We start from the raw sequence: 20,387 nt of genomic DNA on the forward strand, positions 1-20,387 counted from the left end.
CTGGGCAAATATTTTGACTCAGGGAGGCAAATTTAGAGAAAAAAATGTGTGTGTGTATATATATATATATATATATATATATATATATATATATATATATATATATATATATATATATATATATATATATGTATATATATATGTGTATGTATGTATATATATATATGTATGTATGTATGTATATATGTATGTATATATACATATGTATGTATGTATGTATGTATGTATGTATGTATGTATGTATGTATGTATATATACATATATATATATATATATATATATATATATATATATATATATATATATATATGTATATATATATGTGTATGTATGTATATATATATATGTATGTATGTATGTATATATGTATGTATATATACACATATATATATATATGTATGTATGTATGTATGTATGTATGTATGTATGTATGTATATATACATATATATATATATATATGTATGTATGTATGTATGTATGTATGTATATATACATATATATATATATATGTATACAAATATGTATATATGTGTATATATATGTATGTGTATGTATATATATATATATGTATGTGTATGTATATATATATATGTGTATGTTTATATATGTGTGTGTGTATATATAGTCTGAAATATATATGTATATATATGTATATATATATATATATATGTGTGTATATATATATATATGTATATACGTATATATGTGTGTATATATTTATATATATATATGTATATATATGTGTGTGTATATATATGCAAAACACGCTTGACTGTAGACACTGACACCTGTGTTCCAGCAGCTTCCAATTCATTGCAGACCTGCTTTTTGGTGGTTCTCGGTTGACTTTTGATCATCCTGACCAATTTTCTCTCAGCTTGCGTATTCTTCCTGATCGTGGCAGTGACGAAACTTTGCCATGCACTTTATACTTATGAACAATTGTCTGCACATTTCCTCCTGGGACCTTAAGCTGCTTTGAAATGGCTGCAAGTGATTTTCCTGACTTCAAGTCAATAATTTGTTTTTTCATATCTGTGCTGAGTTCTTTTGACTTTCCCATTGTCGCGTTTGTAACCGAGTCTAATGACTGCATCACATGAGCCCTATTTAAATGGGCTCAGAAAAGTCAACAGGTGTCGTCAATCATAATCACTCACATGAAGTTAAGAGGCCATGCCATGAAGCTAATTTGATTTGATTGTAACTTTTCTACATCACCAAAATTGATAATGTATGTTGCTGTATGTATACATTTGACCCAGCAGATTTAGTCACATTTTCAGTAGACCCATAATAAATTCATAAAAGAACCAAACTTCATGAATGTTTTTTGTGACAAACCAGTATGTGCTCCAACCACTCTATCACAAAAAAATAAGAGTTGTAGAAATTATTGGAAACTCAAGACAGCCATGACATTATGTCCTTCACAAGTGTATGTAAACTTTTGACCACGACTGTATATGCCCGTTATTGTAAATGAATACCACTGCGGCCCATACAGACCAGAGCTGAGAAACATATTTTTGGAGGCCACCGAGGGGGCGCCCATAGCCCAACAATGGGCCTCGGCCCTATGGTTAAGTTAAAGTTAAAGTACCAATGATTGCCACACACACACTAGGTGTGGTGAAATTATTCTCTGCATTTGACCCATCATCATGACAAAGTGGTGAACCTCGCCCCATCCTTGTTTGTGAATGACTGAGCATTTCATGGAATCTACTTTTATACCCAATCATGGCACCCACCTGTTCCCAATTTGCCTGTTCACCTGTGTGATGTTCCAAATAAGTGTTTGATGAACATTCCTCAACTTTATCAGTATTTATTGCCACCTTTCCCAACTTCTTTGTCACGTGTTGCTGGCATCAAATTCTCAAGTTAATGATTATTTGCACAAAAAAAAAAGGTTTATCACTTTGAACATCAAATATGTTGTCTTTGTAGCATATTCAACTGAATATGGGTTGAAAATGATTTGCAAATCATTGTATTCCGTTTATATTTACATCTAACACAATTTCCCAACTCATATGGAAACATATGAGTTGGGAACATTGGTCTCAAGGTTGGCAAGTATGCCTATAGGGTGTATTTGTCACGTGACTTTTGAACGGTGGGCCGCCATACCCATATGGCTGCTGGGCAGCAAACCGAGTGCAAACTATCTGAATACGCAAGGGGTCTAGATCTTATCATTAAAAGCAAATATGAGAAAGAAAATCTAACTATGCAATGAAATCTATCTCTATACTTCATAAAAAAAAATTTGTCGAGTTATATCAAGGGTTATCGGTCGGTGGAGTTCCAAGACTAGGGCTGCAACAAGTAATCGATTAAATCGATTAAAATCGATTATAAAAATAGTTGGCGATTAATTTAGTTATCGATTCGTTGGATCTATGCTATGCGCATGTGCTGAGGCTACGTTTTTTTTTTTTTTTTTAATTTAAGCTTTATTTATAAACTGCAACATTTACAAACAGCTGAGAAACAATAATCAAAATAATAGGGGTGTAACGGTATGTGTATTTGTATCGAACCGTTTCGGTACGGGGGTTTCGGTTCGGTGCGGAGGTGTACCGAACGAGTTTTCACACGGACATATTAAGTAGCGTACTGCACGTTGTGTAAACAATACTCAAAATGTCGGACATTTGAGGCTTTTAAGAAACTCCGCCCTGACAGCTCCGCAAAAGAGGACATGTCCGGTGAAAAGAGGACATGTCCGGTGAAAAGAGGACATGTCCGGTGAAAAGAGGACGTATGGTCAGTCTATCCTAGCCCGTTAGCTGCTAGCATGCTAGCAAAAGAGGACATGTCCGGTGAAACCGATCTAGCAGCGACTGGGCTAGATACTGACCATACGTCCTCTTTTGCGGGGCTGTCCGGGCGGTGTTTCTTAAATGCCTCAAATGTCTGGCATTTTGAGTTAGGGTTGTGCGTATTTTCAATCTACGTTCAGGGTTAAGAAGGTTAAAAACAAAACAAATTGTGCGCGCAGCAGCATTCGTGAGGGAGGGGGAGAGACGGAGAGAGCGAGAGAGTTGTGATAAACGTGCATGCGTCGTCAGGCTCTGCTTTTTATCGATAGATTTATCAGATTAAATTTTTTATTATCTATAGCAGCGGTGTCAAAAGTGTGCATTTTTGTAACATTTTCCCTGTTTTATTTGGCAAGTTGAAAGAACATGGCGCCATTATGCTGTTTTTTTCCCCCAATAAAATACTGAAAAGGATAGAAATGTAGTTTGTCTCTTTTATCCGATTATTAATCGAAGTAATAATCGACAGATTAATCAATTATCAAATTAATCGTTAGTTGCAGCCCTATATCGAACTATCGTGCTCCAGATGTCATTCTACAAGACAAAACATATGAAAACTTGGAAAATCATGGAGGTTTACAACTTCTTTGTGTGTGACTGGGTCAAGGAAATTGGTATCAAGATTCTCTCGGATAAATTATGCATCGTTTTTTGCTAGGGTAAGGTTGCATTATATGATTTCACTTCACATGTTCAGCCATGTTGCCTTAATGCTGTTGCACACACTGAGTAAGCATGTTTTCCCCGTCTTTATTTAAATATAATTATGGATGTCAACATTGTGTATGTGCTGAAAGCTTCATTTATGATTGTTGCCTTTGGTGGAAGTTCGGGGAACTGCACTTTTTTTTGGAATTTTGCCTGTCATTTACAATACTTATGTAAGAGAAGAACACGTTTTTCTTTTTTATGCATTCTAAATGGTAAATAAATGTGATCAAAAGTCTGCTTACAATGGCGCCTATAAAAGCCCTTAAAACTAATCAAAACACCTTGGTTAAGGTTTAATATGCACGCTGTAAGTATTTAAGTAATGTAACAACGGGCACATTTAGAATAACATTTAATATTTAGATACTTAGATGATTTTAAGAACATGCGGCGCATTAATTAAAAAAATTAATCATGATGTTCGCTTTTTTCCCTACAACATCACTGATACAACATGAGAGCCAACCAACATAACAAAACATCACTTACTGTACGATGTCTGCTGTCATTAGAATCTTGTTATAGTCCCATTGAGCACCCCCCGCAACCCCGAACGGGACAAACGGTAGAAAATGGATGGATGGATGGATGAGATGAAGAATGACCATAATCCTCAGTAAGAAACAAGGTGGGGGGCGGGGCGACCAAACGTCTTTTCGTGTCGTTTTTGCCATTTCCGGGCCTTAAATGGCTGTCAAAGTGTACCAACATGTCGGATTACATCCTCAGACTTCTTCTGTCCAGGTGAGATGCATATTTTATGATCTACAATAAACTTCCAGGGAACAAGGAAGTGAGAAAGCAGCAGACCTCTCGATGATGTAAACATAGTGACACATGGTAGGGATCACGGCGCCGCTATAAATGGAGTATTTGTTGCAGGTCCCAAGTAGCCAGGACAAGCAGTCAGATAATAATGTCCTGTTAAACAGGAGGAAAAATCACACAGAACGTTTCAGTTGTTTACAGAAAGGTCGCTCTCATCAGAATTTATTAACAGAAATTACAAATCCACAATTCACTTCATTTCCCATATCTTTTGTCACTTTGTATTATCATGTCAATGTATTCTACTTTATCTTCAACTCTATTTTCATCAAAACACTCAATAAACCATCACTGTATCACTGGAGTTATAATTACCATAACAATACTGTATGCCTTTCGCATATATTTTCTCATATCCACATCATCACTCCAAAACATACAATATAGTGCCCAATTAGACCTTAATTCACTGTCTTGTCTATCTCAGGAATATTCACCTTTAACTTAATGCACTTTTTAGCAACATTCATTTAAGCACTTTACTTTTCTTCATATTCTTCTTCTTATAATAGCAGCTTTAAGTTACTGTACTTGAAATGTTAATTGATCATTCTTTACAGCTTAACTTATATAAGCATGTCTAAACACAATAAAATAGTATGTAAAACCTATTTCAGAACACACACATTATACAAAAATACATTATAAAATCAATAAGAAAACAGGAGCTCGAATTTGGGAGTCTGAATTAGGATAAAAGTTCCTATATAAACATTGCGCACTCACGTCGCCATTTTGTATTGATTACTGCAGCCAGACTACTGTGGTCAGCACTGGATTCATTCCAAAACACTAACTACACTTTGCAAACACTTTAGAGTTAGGCTCCACAATCAGAACGTGTACTTAAAGTTATAATGATCACATGGATATCATTCAGTGAGTTGATTCACCAAAACTAACCTGTTAAACAGGAGGAAAAATCACATAGGACGTTTCAGTTGTTTACAGACTGGTCGCTTTCATTGAATGACAAGAAGCTTCCGGTCTGCAGGTAATAGCATTCAATTAGGAAGAAACGCTCTACTGCCCCCTACTGACCAAGGTAAATACTGATGAATGTGGAATGACAGCTCCAAAACCGAATTCAAACCACAAAATAAAAAAATCCAATAAAAATGTGACACATTATGGGCGGGTCACATATTGTTGGCACTTTTTGGATGTTTTTTGTTATTGGCTTTCATGGGCAGAGCAGAGGACGTCCATTAATTGGCTCAATTGCAAGCAGACTTTTATTTACATTTATTTACGAGTTGCAATACATTAAAAAAAAATCCATCGTCATGTCTTTCATAATGATTGTGAACGAGAGACAAATTTAGACACAAATTGCAGTTCACCTTAATTTCTTGTAGATTTTGATCATATTTGCCTTCTTTTAGACTGGCCGAAACACTCGTAGCAAAAATGTGTTTCAAGAACTCCGAAACAAGATAAAATACAAATAATGTCAAGAAAATACTTAAATGGGAAATACTAATTGTTAAAAGTATATCAAACAAACCTTTAACTTGTGCGTTCTTCAACTCGATCTGCTCCCTAGCTTGGACTGGAGTGCATGCCACTTTTGTCGTTGTTTTTTGTAAAAATCTAGCAATCTTTTCCCCTTCTTGATTACCTCTCGGGGAACTCTGAAGAATGTTTAAACCTTTTTGTGATTTGAACAATTCCAACAGCCTAAAACAACGCAAGCAATAGTGTAATAGAGTGATCTATGTTTGTCTGTTGCCATCTCCTGGTGAATGTTGGCTATAGCGTACTGGGGTTACTTTTTGGTTGGCCAACGATTTACGTGGTGTTGCGCACTTGACGTCAAGTGTGTTGACTTGAGTCTGTTCTGGAAGTCTACAGTAAAGAGACGTACTTAATCACCTCGCCTGTTTATTGCCTCCAACCCAATATATTACACATAGAGCATTTTTTGGGGGAGAAATGCAAAATGCCACCCAGAACGCTGACAACAGACTCTTGCTGGCCCACCACTTCGAGTCTCCCATATTTGATGAGTCGGGCGTGCCGTCAGGTGAATACAACCTATATAGTTGCACTACCTCGACCTTGTTTTTTGACATTAAAGTCGCGTAGCGCAGGTAAACATATGTTTACCTGCGCTACGCCTGGCGTCTCTGCATTTTGGGGTTCATGACCGACAGAACATAGTAGAATGATCGAGCCGAGTATGAATCCTGTGGCCTTTGTGGTAGGGGGGCAATATTAGTGTCGACCCTCCGCCAGTCCGCCCTCCATTAGTTTTGAACATTTTTAAAACGTCTGGAATCTGTTTTGTAAGCGGAGCGCTGCTGTCAAGACTTGTCTTTGTATGCTTAACTTTATTTTGTGTTTTTCCTTATTTCTGTATTACTTCCTGTTTGCCTTCACCACTCCTCTGGCCTGAGACACATCTGTTTCAGGTTGTCAATCAGGATTCTTTATATTCCAGCTTGCCTTGCACACAATCATTCTTATATGTTGCTTGTGGCAGGCTAGCTTAGTGTTTCTTGTTAAGCTTGTAATTGCACGCTCCCTGCATAGATAGAATAGAATAGAAAGTACTTTATTGATCCCTGGGGAAACACAGTTCGCTCACAATAAACAAACACTTGGGTATTTTTTACATGTGACTAATATAAATACATTTATTATACAACATTATTCACATGTGAATAATATAAATACAGTGTACTATACAGCATTTTTCACATGTGAATAATATAAATACAGTCTATTATACATTCAAGTACAGTCAAAAAGGAACATATGCATTATACAGTCTGATGGCTGTCGGTATGAAGGACTTCCTGTATCGTTCCGTGCCTGTGCCCTTATGCGCACTATATCTTGTTTTTTGACATTAAAGTTGAAATCTTTACGCCTGCCGTCTCTGCATTTTGGGTTCAAGACCAATACGATGGTACAGGGGTTAGTACATGTCCCTCACAATACAAAGGTCCTGAGTAGTCCTGAGTTCAATCCCGGGCTCGGGATCTTTCTGTGTGGAGTTTGCATGTTCTCCCTGTGACTGCGTGGGTTCCCTCCGGGTACTCCGGCTTCCTCCCACCTCCAAAAACCTGCACCTGGGGATAGGTTGATTGGCAACACTAAATTGGCCCTAGTGTGTGAATGTGAGTGTGAATGTTGTCTGTCTATCTGTGTTGGCCCTGTGATGAGCAGTGTTGGGACTAACGCGTTACAAAGTAACGCGTGACTGTAACGCGTGACTGTAACGCCGTTAGTTTTGGCGGAAACTAATCTAACGCGTTATTTTTTATATTCAGTAACTCAGTTACCGTTACTACGTGATGCGTTACTGCGTGATGCGTTACTGCGTGATGCGTTACTGCGTGATGCGTTACTGCGTTATTTTACGTTATTTTTTATGTAGTATCGGCTAGAAACAGAAGATCTGAGTGTGTTTTATTGGAGCGCTGCAGTGTCGTCCTTCTGAATGTTCTTGTGTCACAAGCCGGAGGCGCGCTCTGTGTGTGTCTGGGTGTGTCTGGGTGTGGGTGTGGGGAGGGGAGGGGTGGGGGGGCATGTCTGTGTTTACTAACAACGGAGCCGCAGTCGAGTCACGTGTCTTAACATGGAGATATTCTCACTTCTTTTTTTTGTCGAGCACAAAGAAAAGAACATTTTAGTTAAATATAAGTTGTGTCTTGGATCAAAGATCCCGTCTATTGCCCAAAACAACAATTCAAATCTGCCTGGTTAGGCTTTGTGTATGTCACGTGTGCCTTCATTACGTGAAGCCAGGTTTACAGCTATGTTGTTATTATGCGGTTTGTTACTTATGTATGTTATGTTGCAGCTATTTAAAATAGTTTTGTCAATTTGTTGTGGCCTGAAATAAATTGGCCCTTTTGAAACATATCTCTGTCTTTGTGTGTTGTATGTAGACCACATTGCTTAGCAGAGTTCAGTGATGCAAATGCATGTCAAGTTGATCAACAGATTGTATTATTCTCCAGTGCAATAACAGTACTGAAATGAAGGCTAGAAGGGCATTAATGGGAGCTTTAAAAAAAAAAAGAAGAAAAAAAAAGTAACTAGTTACTTTTCACAGTAACACATTACTTTTTGGTGTAAGTAACTGAGTTAGTAACTGAGTTACTTTTGAAATAAAGTAACTAGTAACTGTAACTAGTTACTGGTTTTCAGTAACTAACCCAACACTGGTGATGAGATGGCGACTTGTCCAGGGTTGTACCCCGCCTTCCGCCTGAATGCAGCTGAGAGGCTCCAGCACACCCCGCGACCCCAAAAGGGACAAGCGGTAGAAAATGGATGGATTAAGGACCAACAGAACCATAACAATGATGTCATATATTGATATTAGGTCATATATTAGTTATATTATATGTCATGTAGTGTGTTACTATAGACTTTATTCATCCTACAACGAGGAACATATGTGGTTGCAATGCAGGCGCACAGTAAGTCCACAAAAAATAAGGTCAAAACACATGAACAGGAGGGAAACATCAGTTATATATTATGTAAAACGGTATGCGTCAGTGGCTTTCCTGAGCAAACATAAACTCTGTCCTGTGCTTCTTCATCGTCAGTGACTTGCTGTCAACATGTCAGAGCGCAGAGCAACCATCTTGTCAACGCAGCCGCAGTTCCTCAACTTGAACAATCTTGCCTGTGAGAGCGTCGGTGCCAAGGTCAGAACAATACATGCTAATAAACGACAATGATATTACAGTGTCCTGGTATATTATATGTGGCGGTGTCTCCACCAGGGGGGCGTCGTGTGTGTAATGAAGTGTTCCACAAACCTATTCCCTCAGACTAACTTTTACAAAAAGAAAATTATAATTTTATTTACATTTTGGTAACATACATTTTCATAACTTCTTTCAACTCAAAGTGTATATGGTTGTTTGTATTTTGTGTGTGTGCGTGTAAACATATTTGTCACAGCATCTATAAAATGCTAAAACATTTTGTATTTAAATATATACAGTATACAGGGGTCCCCAAATTACAGCCCACCAGCGTCCAAAATCCGGCCGACGGGAAGTCCAAAGTTAAAAAATAAAAAATACACTTTTTTTTTTCATTATTAATTTTTAAAATCTGTCCTTTCTAATCCATTTTATACCGCTTGTTACTCTCGATGTCTCTGAGCCGCTCAGGCAAGTCATATTGTCTAAAAATGCATTTTCCAATCGATAATGTGACATAATGTGGACCCCGACTTAAACAAGTTGAAAAACAGCTCGCTCTTCCAGTCAATTAGTGCGCGAGGAATATATATATATATATATATATATATATATATATATATATATATATATATATATATATATATATATATATATATATATATAAATTTTAGGGTGCATTAAACATATGTTTCTTATTGCAAGTTTTGTTACGTTTTGGAGGGCGCATTGCTGTGCCGGCAGCGTTCCTTCCAAGGCAGAAGACAAGCGTAGCGTGCAGGTAAGATTAAGGTCTTTTTAATAAATTAAACGCAGGACAAACATACAACACTGCGGACGCTAGCAAGCGTGGAGCTAAACAAAACCAAAATGTCACCAATTGTGAAAAACGAGGAATGCTAGAGTGTACAAAGATCACTAGAGCGAGGAGAAAAACCGGGAGAACGTAACTGTTGCCTATAGCCCACATTGGCCCAGCAACTAATGCTGGGTGACAGGAAACTATAAAAGGGAGTGATTAACCAAAACACCTGGTGGGAACACTAATTGCAAAACTAAGACAGGGGAGTAGAATCAGTGCCCATGGAAACCAACAGCAAACAGGGAAAGAGGGTGCACCCACGAAACAGACTAAAGCAGAATAAACTAACAAACCCAAATCATGCCATGACCCGGGTGACGGATCATGACATGTTTGTCCTTAAATAAAATAGTGAACATACAAGACAACTTTTCTTTTATTAATAAGTAAGCAAACAAAGACTCCTAATTTAGCTGCTGACATATGCAGTAACACATTGTGTCATTTATCATTCTATTATTTTGTCAAAATTATAAAGGACAAGTGGTAGAAAATCAATTATTAATCTACTTGTTCATTTACTGTTAATATTTGCTTACTTTGTCTTTTAACATGTTCTATCTATACTTCTGTTAAAATGTAATAATCACTTATTCTTTTGTTGTACTTTTCAGAAGCGGTATAGTACCGAATATGATTCATTAGTATTGCGGTACCATATTAGTTATAATAATAATAATGGATTATATTTATACAGCACTTTTTTAGACACTCAAAGCGATTCACAGAAAAGTGAGAAGCCATCATTCATTCACACCTGGTGGTGGTAAGCTGCCCTGGGGTAGACTGACGGAAGTTATATATACTGTATATAAATATATAAATATATATATATATATATATATATATATATATATATATATATATATATGTGTATATATATATATATATATATATATATATATATATATATATATATATATATATATATATATATATATATATATATATATATATATATATCAGTGGCGTGCAGTCACTAGAGGCAGGGGAGGCGGGGCCTCCCCTGCCATCATGGAAAGAAAAAAAGAAAGAAAAAAATAATAATTAAATTGTTATATGTATCCAGTGATTATACTAAAGTTATTTTCCATTTAACTTCACCAGTTTTAGATTATTTTTATTTTTATTTTCACATTTGCCGTTCAAATACTGAGAAGAGAGGGTGCGGTGATCAGCAGCCAGTTGAGGCACTTGTGCCTCACCATGGATTGCGACTCGGCTAACAGCTGGCCTGCTGTGCAGTGAGACCGTATTGCTATATGAATTATATTATACATTTCCATAGTTTAGTTAGCTGAGGTATATAATGTACAGTGTATTTTGTCAACAACTGTATGTGTGTAACGTATTTTTAGTGCTGAGCGATCATAAATCTGCTGCGGAGACACACTGTGTGAGGCTCGTATCATAACCCCGCCTCCTGGTGCCAAGCACCTCCTTCGCAGAATGCACCGCCCGACGGGAGCACCGCGGCCACACCAACCAAAGCCCACATCCAAACCCTCCACGTGCAAGACCGAATCCACCCAAAAAAAGTCACTTAACAAGAAGCCAAAAAGTGCAAAAACAACAATGCTCGCGCTGCAGGAGCCGCGAACGACCGCAGGGACACAACATTAGGTACACCTGCACTGCAGGTTCATATGTTTTTAAATTTGACTGTGATGATGCAGTCGTGCCTCACCAGACATTAACCTCACCGCACGCCACTGATATATATACATATATATGAATATACAGTATATACAGCCCGGTCCCCAGCCAAATTGTTTTAACCCAATGCGGCCCCCAAGTCTAAAAGTTTGGGACCCCTGCAGTATACTGTGTGATGTATAGCTCCACAAACCAATAAAAAATGTTAATGAAGATTAAAGAGTTTTGTTTAATTGTTCATGCGTATTCGCTTTGTTTGGGGTGAAAACGCTAATAAATGTAATAATAATAAGGGGCTCAGTGCTAAAGAGCCGCATGCGGCTCGAGAGCCGCGGGTTGCTGACCCCCAGTCTAAACCAACCAACAAGCCTCAGTATAGATGTAGTATTAGGTAACACAACACAGACAGTGTGTATTGAATATGTAGGAGGACAAACCTGTTAGTCTGTTCTACTCACTACAGGTACATTCTGTCGAGTTGTGTGTGTTCAAACACGGCGCCGTGTGTGTCTCGTCTTCTTCAACGTGTTGAAGTCCCAAGTTCTTGTGACAAGACCTTGGCACATTTTTAAGCAATAACATTGAGTTTGATCAAATCAATTAATGCAGAGATTCAAGAAAAACAATCTTGTGGTGAAAAATGAATGTTTAAAACAACAAAAAATAATTACAAAAAACATTTTATATTTTGACTATATGAAACTTAAATAGTCCATCCATCCATTTCTTACCGCTTGTTCCTCTCGGGGTCGCGGGGGGTGCTGGAGCCTATCCAAGCTGCACTTGCCTGGAAGGCGGGGTACACCCTGGACAAGTCACCACCTCATCACAGGGCCAACACAGAGAGACAACATTCACACTCACCTGTACCCTGGTACACACTAGTCACAAAAAAATGGATTCACTTAATTTGCAATACAAAAACCAGTTCACAAATTTAAGTTGAATGAACTATACCTCTATGTGAGTTTTTACAGTGAGTGTGTGTGTGTTCAGGTTGTATTTGCTACAGATGAATGGTTCGCCCCAGCTGCTAACCTGCTCAAGGTACGTACACATACACACATGCACACAGACAATGGTGTCATCACAGCATGCTAATACGCTATGTTTACGACAAATTGGTCGTCATGACACTTTGTTTTCTGCAGCGAGAGCCTCCACAGTTCAATGCGTCTGCCTTCACCCAATTTGGGAAGTGGATGGACGGCTGGGAGACAAGGAGGAAACGGACACCAGGTGAGTGTCAGACGCCCTCTGTTGGGATCCCGCCAGCATCACCACGCTAATGAGCTAATGCAATGAACTCTAGTTGTTTCTGTCGTCAGGTCACGACTGGTGCCTCATCCAACTGGGGGTCCCGGGCCTCGTGTACGGTGTGGATGTGGACACGTCTTACTTCACAGGGAACCACCCACCTCACGTGTCCATCCAGGGGGCGTGTCTTGGTAATCACCGCCGCCTTTTGCCACCCAAAATGGATTCCCATTCGATCTGCTTTCTGTTTTCTAGAACAAGAACCCAACCTCAGCCTGGAAGGAGACAGAACCGGCATGGCCGCCTCCGACAGCCAGCTGCAGTCCGCCGCCAAAGTAACGTCGCCATGGCAAAATGACAGTCTGCCACTCACGTCGCTAACGTGTTGCTCTACATGATTGGCAGCTGCGCTCAGAGGCGTGGCCAGAGCTGGTGGGCATGTCCGAGCTGAAGCCGGGATACTCGGACTGCTGCCACAACTACTTCCTGGTCCACTTCACGCACAGGGTCACACACCTGCGCCTTAACCTGTACCCTGGTACACACACACACACACACACACACACACACACACACACACACACACACACACACACACACACACACACACACACACACACACACACACACACACACGCACAGAGTCAGAGGTCATGCTTGATTCAATTCCCTCAGATGGAGGTGTGGCGAGATTGCGTGTGTTTGGAGTCGGCCAAAGAGATTGGTTGTCAGTTCCGTCCAATCAGGACATCGACCTGCTCTCTATGGCTAATGGGGGAGTCTGTCTTGGCTTTAGTAACGCCCACTTTGGCCATCCACGCAATATGATTGGTACGTTCTATTCTTCGCTTTTTTAGTCCTTTTAGTCCAGACCTGGGAAAATTAAGGCCCGTTAAGCTTTTCAATCTGGCCCGCCGGGCATTCCCAAATAATTTTTTTATATCTTTAAGATTGAAAGTGTAGCTGCCATTATGATGTGCAGTGATGTTTTCTAATGATGGGAAGTCTTGAACTATACAAAGTATTTCTATGGTTAGAATCTGTGCTTTTGCATGATATTTTAGTGACTAGTGTTGTCCTGATACCAATATTATTTCGATACTTTTCGGTACTTTTCTAAATAAAGGGGACCAATAAAAATTGCATTATTGGCTTTATTTTAACAAAAAATCTTAGGGTGTGGCGGACCGGTACTTTTCAGAGGCAGTATGGTACCGAATATGATTCATTAGTATCGCGGTACTATACTAATACCCGTATACCGTACAACCCTACTAGTTTCTATGGTAATCTAAGTCACAGCTGGTCAGACGAGGCACCAATCAGTGTGGGTGTGGCTTGATTGTAAAATATGTCGATTGAGAGGGGGTATGACGTTCATATGTTCTCAATATTCACGGTTTTATCGTTCATAGATAAATGTAAAATTCCATTCCGTTTTTAAGGCGGTCTGTCATAACATTTTTAGCATTCAATCAGACTTTATTGTGAGGTTTTGTATTAGTTTTCCTAAAAAATAGATATACTGGCCCCCAGACACATTTTTTTTCTCTAAATTTGGCCCCCGAGTCAAAATAATTGCCCAGGCCTGTTTTAGTCCATTCTCTAAGTTACATAGCATGGAGTGATCCTATGTAACGCCATGATGCTAACGTGACACTAATGTGATGCTAACATGATGCTAACATGACACTAACATGACGCTAATGTGACATTAATGTGATGCTATCGTGACACCAACCTGACACTAACGTGGTGCTAACGTTACAACAAAACTAACGCTCACATAACACTGATGCTAACGTGACACTAAGATGACGCTAATACGATGCTGACATTACATCAAACTGATGCTCACATAACTCTAAACTGACACTAATGTGATGCTAACATGACATTAATGGGTTATACTTGTATAGCGCTTTTCTACCTTCAAGGAACTCAAAGCGCTTTGACACTATTTCCACATTCACCCATTCACACACACATTCATACATACATTGGGGCGGCGTGGCGTAGTGGGTAGAGAAACCATGCCAGAAACCTGAGGGTTGCAGGTTCGCTCCCCGCCTCTTACCATCTAAAAATCGCTGCCGTTGTGTCCTTGGGCAGGACACTTCACCCTTTGCCCCTGGTGCCGCTCACACCGGTGAAATGAATGATGAATGATAGGTGGTGGTCGGAGGGGCCGTAGGCGCAAATTGCAGCCACGCTTCCGTCAGTTTACCCCATGGCAGCTGTGGCTACGAAAGTAGCTTACCACCACCAGGTGTGAATGATTGATGGGTTCAGAAAAACATGTAAAGCGACTTTGGGTACTTAGAAAAGCGCTATATAAATCCCAGGTATTATTATTATTATTATTATTCACACACTGATGGCGGGAGCTGCCATGCAAGGCGCTAACCACGACCTATCAGGAGCAAGGGTGACGTGTCTTGCTCAAGGACACAACGAACGTGACTAGGTTGGTAGAAGCTGGGGATAGAACCAGGAAGCCTCAGGTTGCTGGCACGGCCACTCTCCCAACTGCGCCACACCGTCACCCGTTAAACTGACGCGAATGCGATGCTAGTGTGAAACTAATGTGATGCTAACATAAGACTAACCTGACACTAATGTGGGGCTAACGTTACACCAAACTGACGCTCACATAACACAAAGCTGACGCTAATGTGACGCTATCCTGGCACTAATGTGACGCTAACGTGACACTAAACTGACGATAATCTGACATGAATGTAATGCTAACATGACACTAACCTGACGCTCATGTGATGGTAAGGTTACACTAAACTGATGCTAACGTGACGCTTACATGACGCTAACGTGACACTAATGTGATTCTAACATGACACTAATGAGACGCGAACTTGACGTGAACATGATGTGAAGTTGCTTTTCTTTATTCCAGGCATGGGTCTGGCCTGCAACATGGCTGACGGCTGGGAGACTGCGCGCAGACTGGATCGACCCACAAAGCTGCAGGTGATGAACCAGGCAGTTTTGGTTGGAATGGGCGAAGTTACAACATGTTTGTCGCCTGCAGGTGGACCAGCGTGGCATCCTGCAGCTTCCTGGTTATGAATGGGCGGTGTTTCGTCTGGGTCACAGGGGTGTCATCCGTGCTGTGGAAGTGGACACAGCTTACTTCAGAGGTGCTTGCTACACACCACCGCCGCTCTTCAGGGCATGGGATGGTTTTTTTTACCCAACGCCATTTGTCCTTGCAGGTAATTTCCCTGACTCCTGCAGGGTGGAGGTGTGCACCTTGACCCCAGAGGAGGAAGCTCAGTGCCTAAGGTCAAGCTGGAGTTCTGGAAAATGGCGCATCCTGGTCCCACCACAGAAGGTTGTATCATGCCTGCTCAAAGAAACGTCCACACCGCCACTTGCTTGGCTTTATGCTTGAAAGCACTTTTACGCCATGTTTGGTAGCACCAAGCTAATGCTAACATTATGTATGTGTATGTGTGTGTGTGTGTGTGTGTGTGTGTGTGTGTGTGTGTGTGTGCAGCTCCGGCCTGATGACAAGCACTTGTTTAGTGTGGACGACATGCACTCCCCCGTCACTCACATCCGCCTGGTCATTACTCCAGACGGAGGAGTCAGCCGCGTGCGACTTTGGGGCCAAGTCGTCCCCATGACAACAGCTTACTCTAAACTCTGATTTGGTGTTATGGGGTCTATTTGCAACTATAATAAAGGATAAATGGGTTATACTTGTATAGCGCTTTTCTACCTTCAAGGTACTCAAAGCGCTTTGACAGTATTTCCACATTCACCCATTCACACACACATTCACACACTGATGGCGAGAGCTGCCATGCAAGGCGCTAACCAGCAGCCATCAGGAGCAAGGGTGAAGTGTCTTGCCCAAGGACACAACAACCGTGACTAGGATGGTAGAAGGTGGGGATTGAACCCCAGTAACCAGCAACCCTTCGATTGCTGGCATGGCCACTCTACCAACTTCGCCACGCCATCCCTACTATCACTTCCTGTTGATCTTTCGAATTAAAAGTCTACATCAGGGGTGTCAAACTAAGTTTATAAAACCCAAGGGCCGCATGGAGGAAAATCTGTGCACACGTGGGCCGGAATATTAAAAATCATGGCATTAAAACAAACAAAAAAAAATTGTTTTCTTTGTCTTACTTTGGCCAAAAATGGAACAAACACATTCTGAAAATATTACAATAAAAATATAGAAAAAAATACCGGCAGCAATAAAGTTTAGAAAGTAAATTTATGTTTATAACTGAATACATTTACATATGCATAAAATTGTTTTCTTTTGTATTATTTTTTTTAATGAATTAAGTAACGTTTATGACAACCTTTTTCTAAAACACAATATAGAATGTGAGATATAACAGGATAATACATACATTTATCATTTGTTTTCAAAATGGTTACAAAAAAGTGGGACATAAATTTTTTTACTGTTGGACCCCATTTTTATGACTTGATGGGGTCCCTGGGATTCCTAAATTCCTAGAGCCAACACTGATGGAGTATTGGTGCATGCAAAACAGCAGCAGGCGGCTGTGGCCTGCGGGCCGGTTCTAATACTAATCAAATATAATCCAAAGGGGTCATAGATAATTCATTCATGGGCCGAATCTGGCCCCGCGGGCCTTGACTTTGACACCACTGTTCTACATCATTGCATTGTCAGTTTAAATTTGTTGCTGTCCAATCAGAAGCTGTGTCCATGGTTACAGCTCGTTAGGGCTGTCAAGTGCCTGGTGAGTCCATTTGACACATCAGACACTGTCAGTAGATACATTGACTTTTGACATTCTGTAGTCACATGCAAGCACACAATGTAGGGCAGTGAATGATGGTTGTGACCTTTAAAAAAATTGGGGTGGACAGCCCCTGCCCCCATTCGCCATCTGCTGCTCACCAACCGCCAGGAGTGGACAAAGAATACACACTTGACCCACTTTAATTGTCCATCTGATGACCCCTGACCCCGCCAGCCTCAGCCTGTGACTCTCAGGACCCCCATATTGTCTTCATTCTTGTTACTTCCTGTACAAATTCTGCTTCTCTTGACAAAACTAAACTTAAACTTTCTTTGAAAAATATAAAAATAGCAATCATGTTAAAGTAGTCATGTTTAATATTAGTCATCTTGTTCATTTATAGTTGACATATTTGATATTAGTCATGTTTAAAAATAGTTATCGTGTTTAAAAAAGTAATCATGTTTAATAATAGTTATCCTGTTTAAAATAGTAATCATGGTAAAATAGTAATCACGTTAAATAACACTTATGTTTAATGATAGTTATCGTGTTTAAAAGTTGTAATCATGTTTACTGAAGCCTATCTCAGCTGCACTCGGGCGGAAAGCAGGGTGCACCCTCGACAAGTTGATTTCTCATTGCAGGAAAATAGGAATCATGTTATTTATAATCATAGTGTTTGATATTACTTATATTTAAAAATAGTAATCATATATAACAATAATAATAATGTTTATTATTAATTATGTTTAAAAAAATAATAAACATGTCATAAATTTTAATCATGTTTATTAATAATCATATTGTGAATTAGTTATGTTTAAAAATAGTAATCATGTTTAAAATAGTTATCATGAAAAACATTAACATTATGACAATTGTTAAACATATTTTGATAATATTAATCATGTTGCAAAAAGGAATCATATGTGCTATTTTAAACAAGATTACATGTTTGATAATCATCATGTTTGATATTAGTTATGTTTAAAAATGGTAATAATAAATCATATATAATCATAATATTTAAAATTAGTTGTTTAAATAGTGATCATATTTAAAATAGTAATCATGTTTTAAAATAGTAATCATGTTTATTCTTTTAGTGTCATGATTTAAAAAACACAACAATAGAAAGTGACTGAATAGCTAGTGGGCGGGCTCTTAGCTCTGATTGGCTGTTACAGGGACGAGGCGGGAAAGAAGTACCCCAAAACGGCTCAAAGATTGGCTGAATCGAAAGCAAAGGCGGGTACAAAGATGAGCAGCGATTGGTGGAAGGCGGCGTGGTCGCACGCACTCCCGGCAGCTGAAGAAAAAACCCAGACAGGTTGACCAGCTCCTAAGAACCTATTGACGGAACCGAGCCCGCCAAGACGAGGTCCCTCCGAAGAGTGCGTGGTTCACTTCCGGGCCGGCTGAATCAAGCGTGTGGGTGACTTCCGGCAGCAGCTAGCATGGTGCAGCCGGTTCCGCACATCAAGCGACCCATGAACGCCTTCATGGTGTGGTCCAAAATGGAGCGCAGGAAGATCATGGAAGAGTCGCCAGAAGTTCACAACGCTGAGATCTCCAAGCGGCTCGGAAAGCGCTGGAAGACGCTGGGAGAGTCAGAGAAAGTTCCGTTCGTCCGCGAGGCAGAACGTCTCCGCCTCCAGCACATGGCCGACCACCCGGACTACAAGTACCGACCGAAGAAGAAGACCAAGATTGACGAGACCGACAAGATGAGCAGAACAGCCAGCAAGCCCAAAAGGGCGAAGCCGCTGCTCGGTTCCGACAGACGAAACCAGCGCGCCGACCCGCCTTACCGCTACGTGCTTAAACGGGACTTCAGCGACTCGGAGGACGACTCTGACGACGAACTGGGCCGCTACCGCAGTCTCAGTCTGGTTTCTGCTGCCACAGAACCGGAAGAGTCGAGTCGACTCTTCTACAGTTTCAAGAACATCACTCGTCAGGCCACCGGAACTTTCTCCCCCGACTCCTCATCCCGGTCCAGTTCTTCCTGCTGCGGGGATGACCTGGACCAGGACCTCCCCGTCGAGGGGGCTGACTTCCCGGCCAGTCTCCACTCCTCAGAACCGGCGAATCTGAACCTGTCTCTAGTGGACAAGGACTTGGACCTGAGTGGCACCGAGCGGGGCCGAGGGTCCCACTTCGAGTTCCCAGACCACTGCAGCCCCGAACTGAGCGAGCTGATCACCGGCGACTTCTCAGACCTGGTCTTCACTTGCTGAGCTAAACTTGACGTCATCGTCGAACCTAAACTAGACTTTTATTTGAAGAAATATTCTATTTTTGTAGTTTTTCACGTCAGCTGACTTGTGTTAAGAAGTGACACACTTTTGAGTTCTGCTTCTTGTTTTTGTGCAATAAGTGACGTCATTGACTGAATAAATCGGCTCAACTCACTCTGGAGGTCATCTTTACAGGGGGCGGCTATTAAGTGGCTCCTTTTGGTCATGTGACCTCAGTGAAAAACCCAAGATAGCTTAGTTAGCTGTAATATTAGCTCTGTTTTAGACCGCGATATCCTGGATGTCCCTCTGATAGGAAACTGAGGGGCAAAGTTGTTTATGCAGTTAGCAAGTGACCAATATGGAGACACTGGTGAGACAAGCTGGGCTACAAAGAGCTCGCACTGTGGTCCCCAACCACTGGTCCGGGGACCGGTACCGGTCTGTGACTCATTTGCCATACCGGGCCGCACAGAAAAAATTTGTAATTTATAAGCTACCGCATTTTCTCCAACTTAACTTTCGCCTGTCCCACTAAACACACCAATAAGCTTGTTTATCGATGTAT

General features: G+C 40.4%; 2 protein-coding genes across 3 annotated transcripts; both read left to right on the forward strand.

Moving 5' to 3' along the window:
- Positions 1-6,248: 6,248 nt before the first annotated feature.
- allc (allantoicase) lies at positions 6,249-16,949 on the forward strand. 2 transcript variants are annotated; one of them, XM_062043627.1, is made up of 12 exons: positions 6,251-6,400; positions 8,943-9,044; positions 12,562-12,612; positions 12,717-12,804; positions 12,894-13,013; positions 13,078-13,157; positions 13,228-13,360; positions 13,498-13,653; positions 15,737-15,810; positions 15,872-15,980; positions 16,056-16,174; positions 16,340-16,949. In XM_062043627.1, the coding sequence occupies exons 2-12, from the start codon at positions 8,958-8,960 to the stop codon at positions 16,490-16,492; spliced, it is 1,170 nt and encodes a 389-aa protein (XP_061899611.1). In that variant the 5' UTR covers positions 6,251-6,400; positions 8,943-8,957; the 3' UTR covers positions 16,493-16,949. The 2 variants fall into 2 exon arrangements, with proteins under 2 accessions (XP_061899612.1, XP_061899611.1); XM_062043628.1 differs by lacking the exon at positions 13,498-13,653 and having other exon boundaries at positions 6,249-6,400.
- A 1,876-nt stretch (positions 16,950-18,825) lies between these two features.
- sox11b (SRY-box transcription factor 11b) lies at positions 18,826-19,994 on the forward strand. The gene has a single exon (XM_062043629.1). The coding sequence runs from the start codon at positions 19,037-19,039 to the stop codon at positions 19,817-19,819; it is 783 nt and encodes a 260-aa protein (XP_061899613.1). The 5' UTR covers positions 18,826-19,036; the 3' UTR covers positions 19,820-19,994.
- Positions 19,995-20,387: the final 393 nt, after the last annotated feature.

This window comes from Entelurus aequoreus, linkage group LG04, assembly GCF_033978785.1.
Source record: "Entelurus aequoreus isolate RoL-2023_Sb linkage group LG04, RoL_Eaeq_v1.1, whole genome shotgun sequence".
In the NCBI taxonomy this organism is placed as follows: Eukaryota; Metazoa; Chordata; class Actinopteri; order Syngnathiformes; family Syngnathidae; genus Entelurus; species Entelurus aequoreus.

Coding starts and splice junctions, on each gene's coding strand:
- allc (XM_062043627.1), top strand. CDS start 8,958: ATGTCAGAGCGCAGAGCAACCATCTTGTCAACGCAGCCGCAGTTCCTC. Junction 12,613..12,716: donor CAGCTGCTAACCTGCTCAAG/GTACGTACACAT, acceptor TGTTTTCTGCAG/CGAGAGCCTCCACAGTTCAA. Junction 15,981..16,055: donor GGACACAGCTTACTTCAGAG/GTGCTTGCTACA, acceptor TTGTCCTTGCAG/GTAATTTCCCTGACTCCTGC.
- sox11b (XM_062043629.1), top strand. CDS start 19,037: ATGGTGCAGCCGGTTCCGCACATCAAGCGACCCATGAACGCCTTCATG.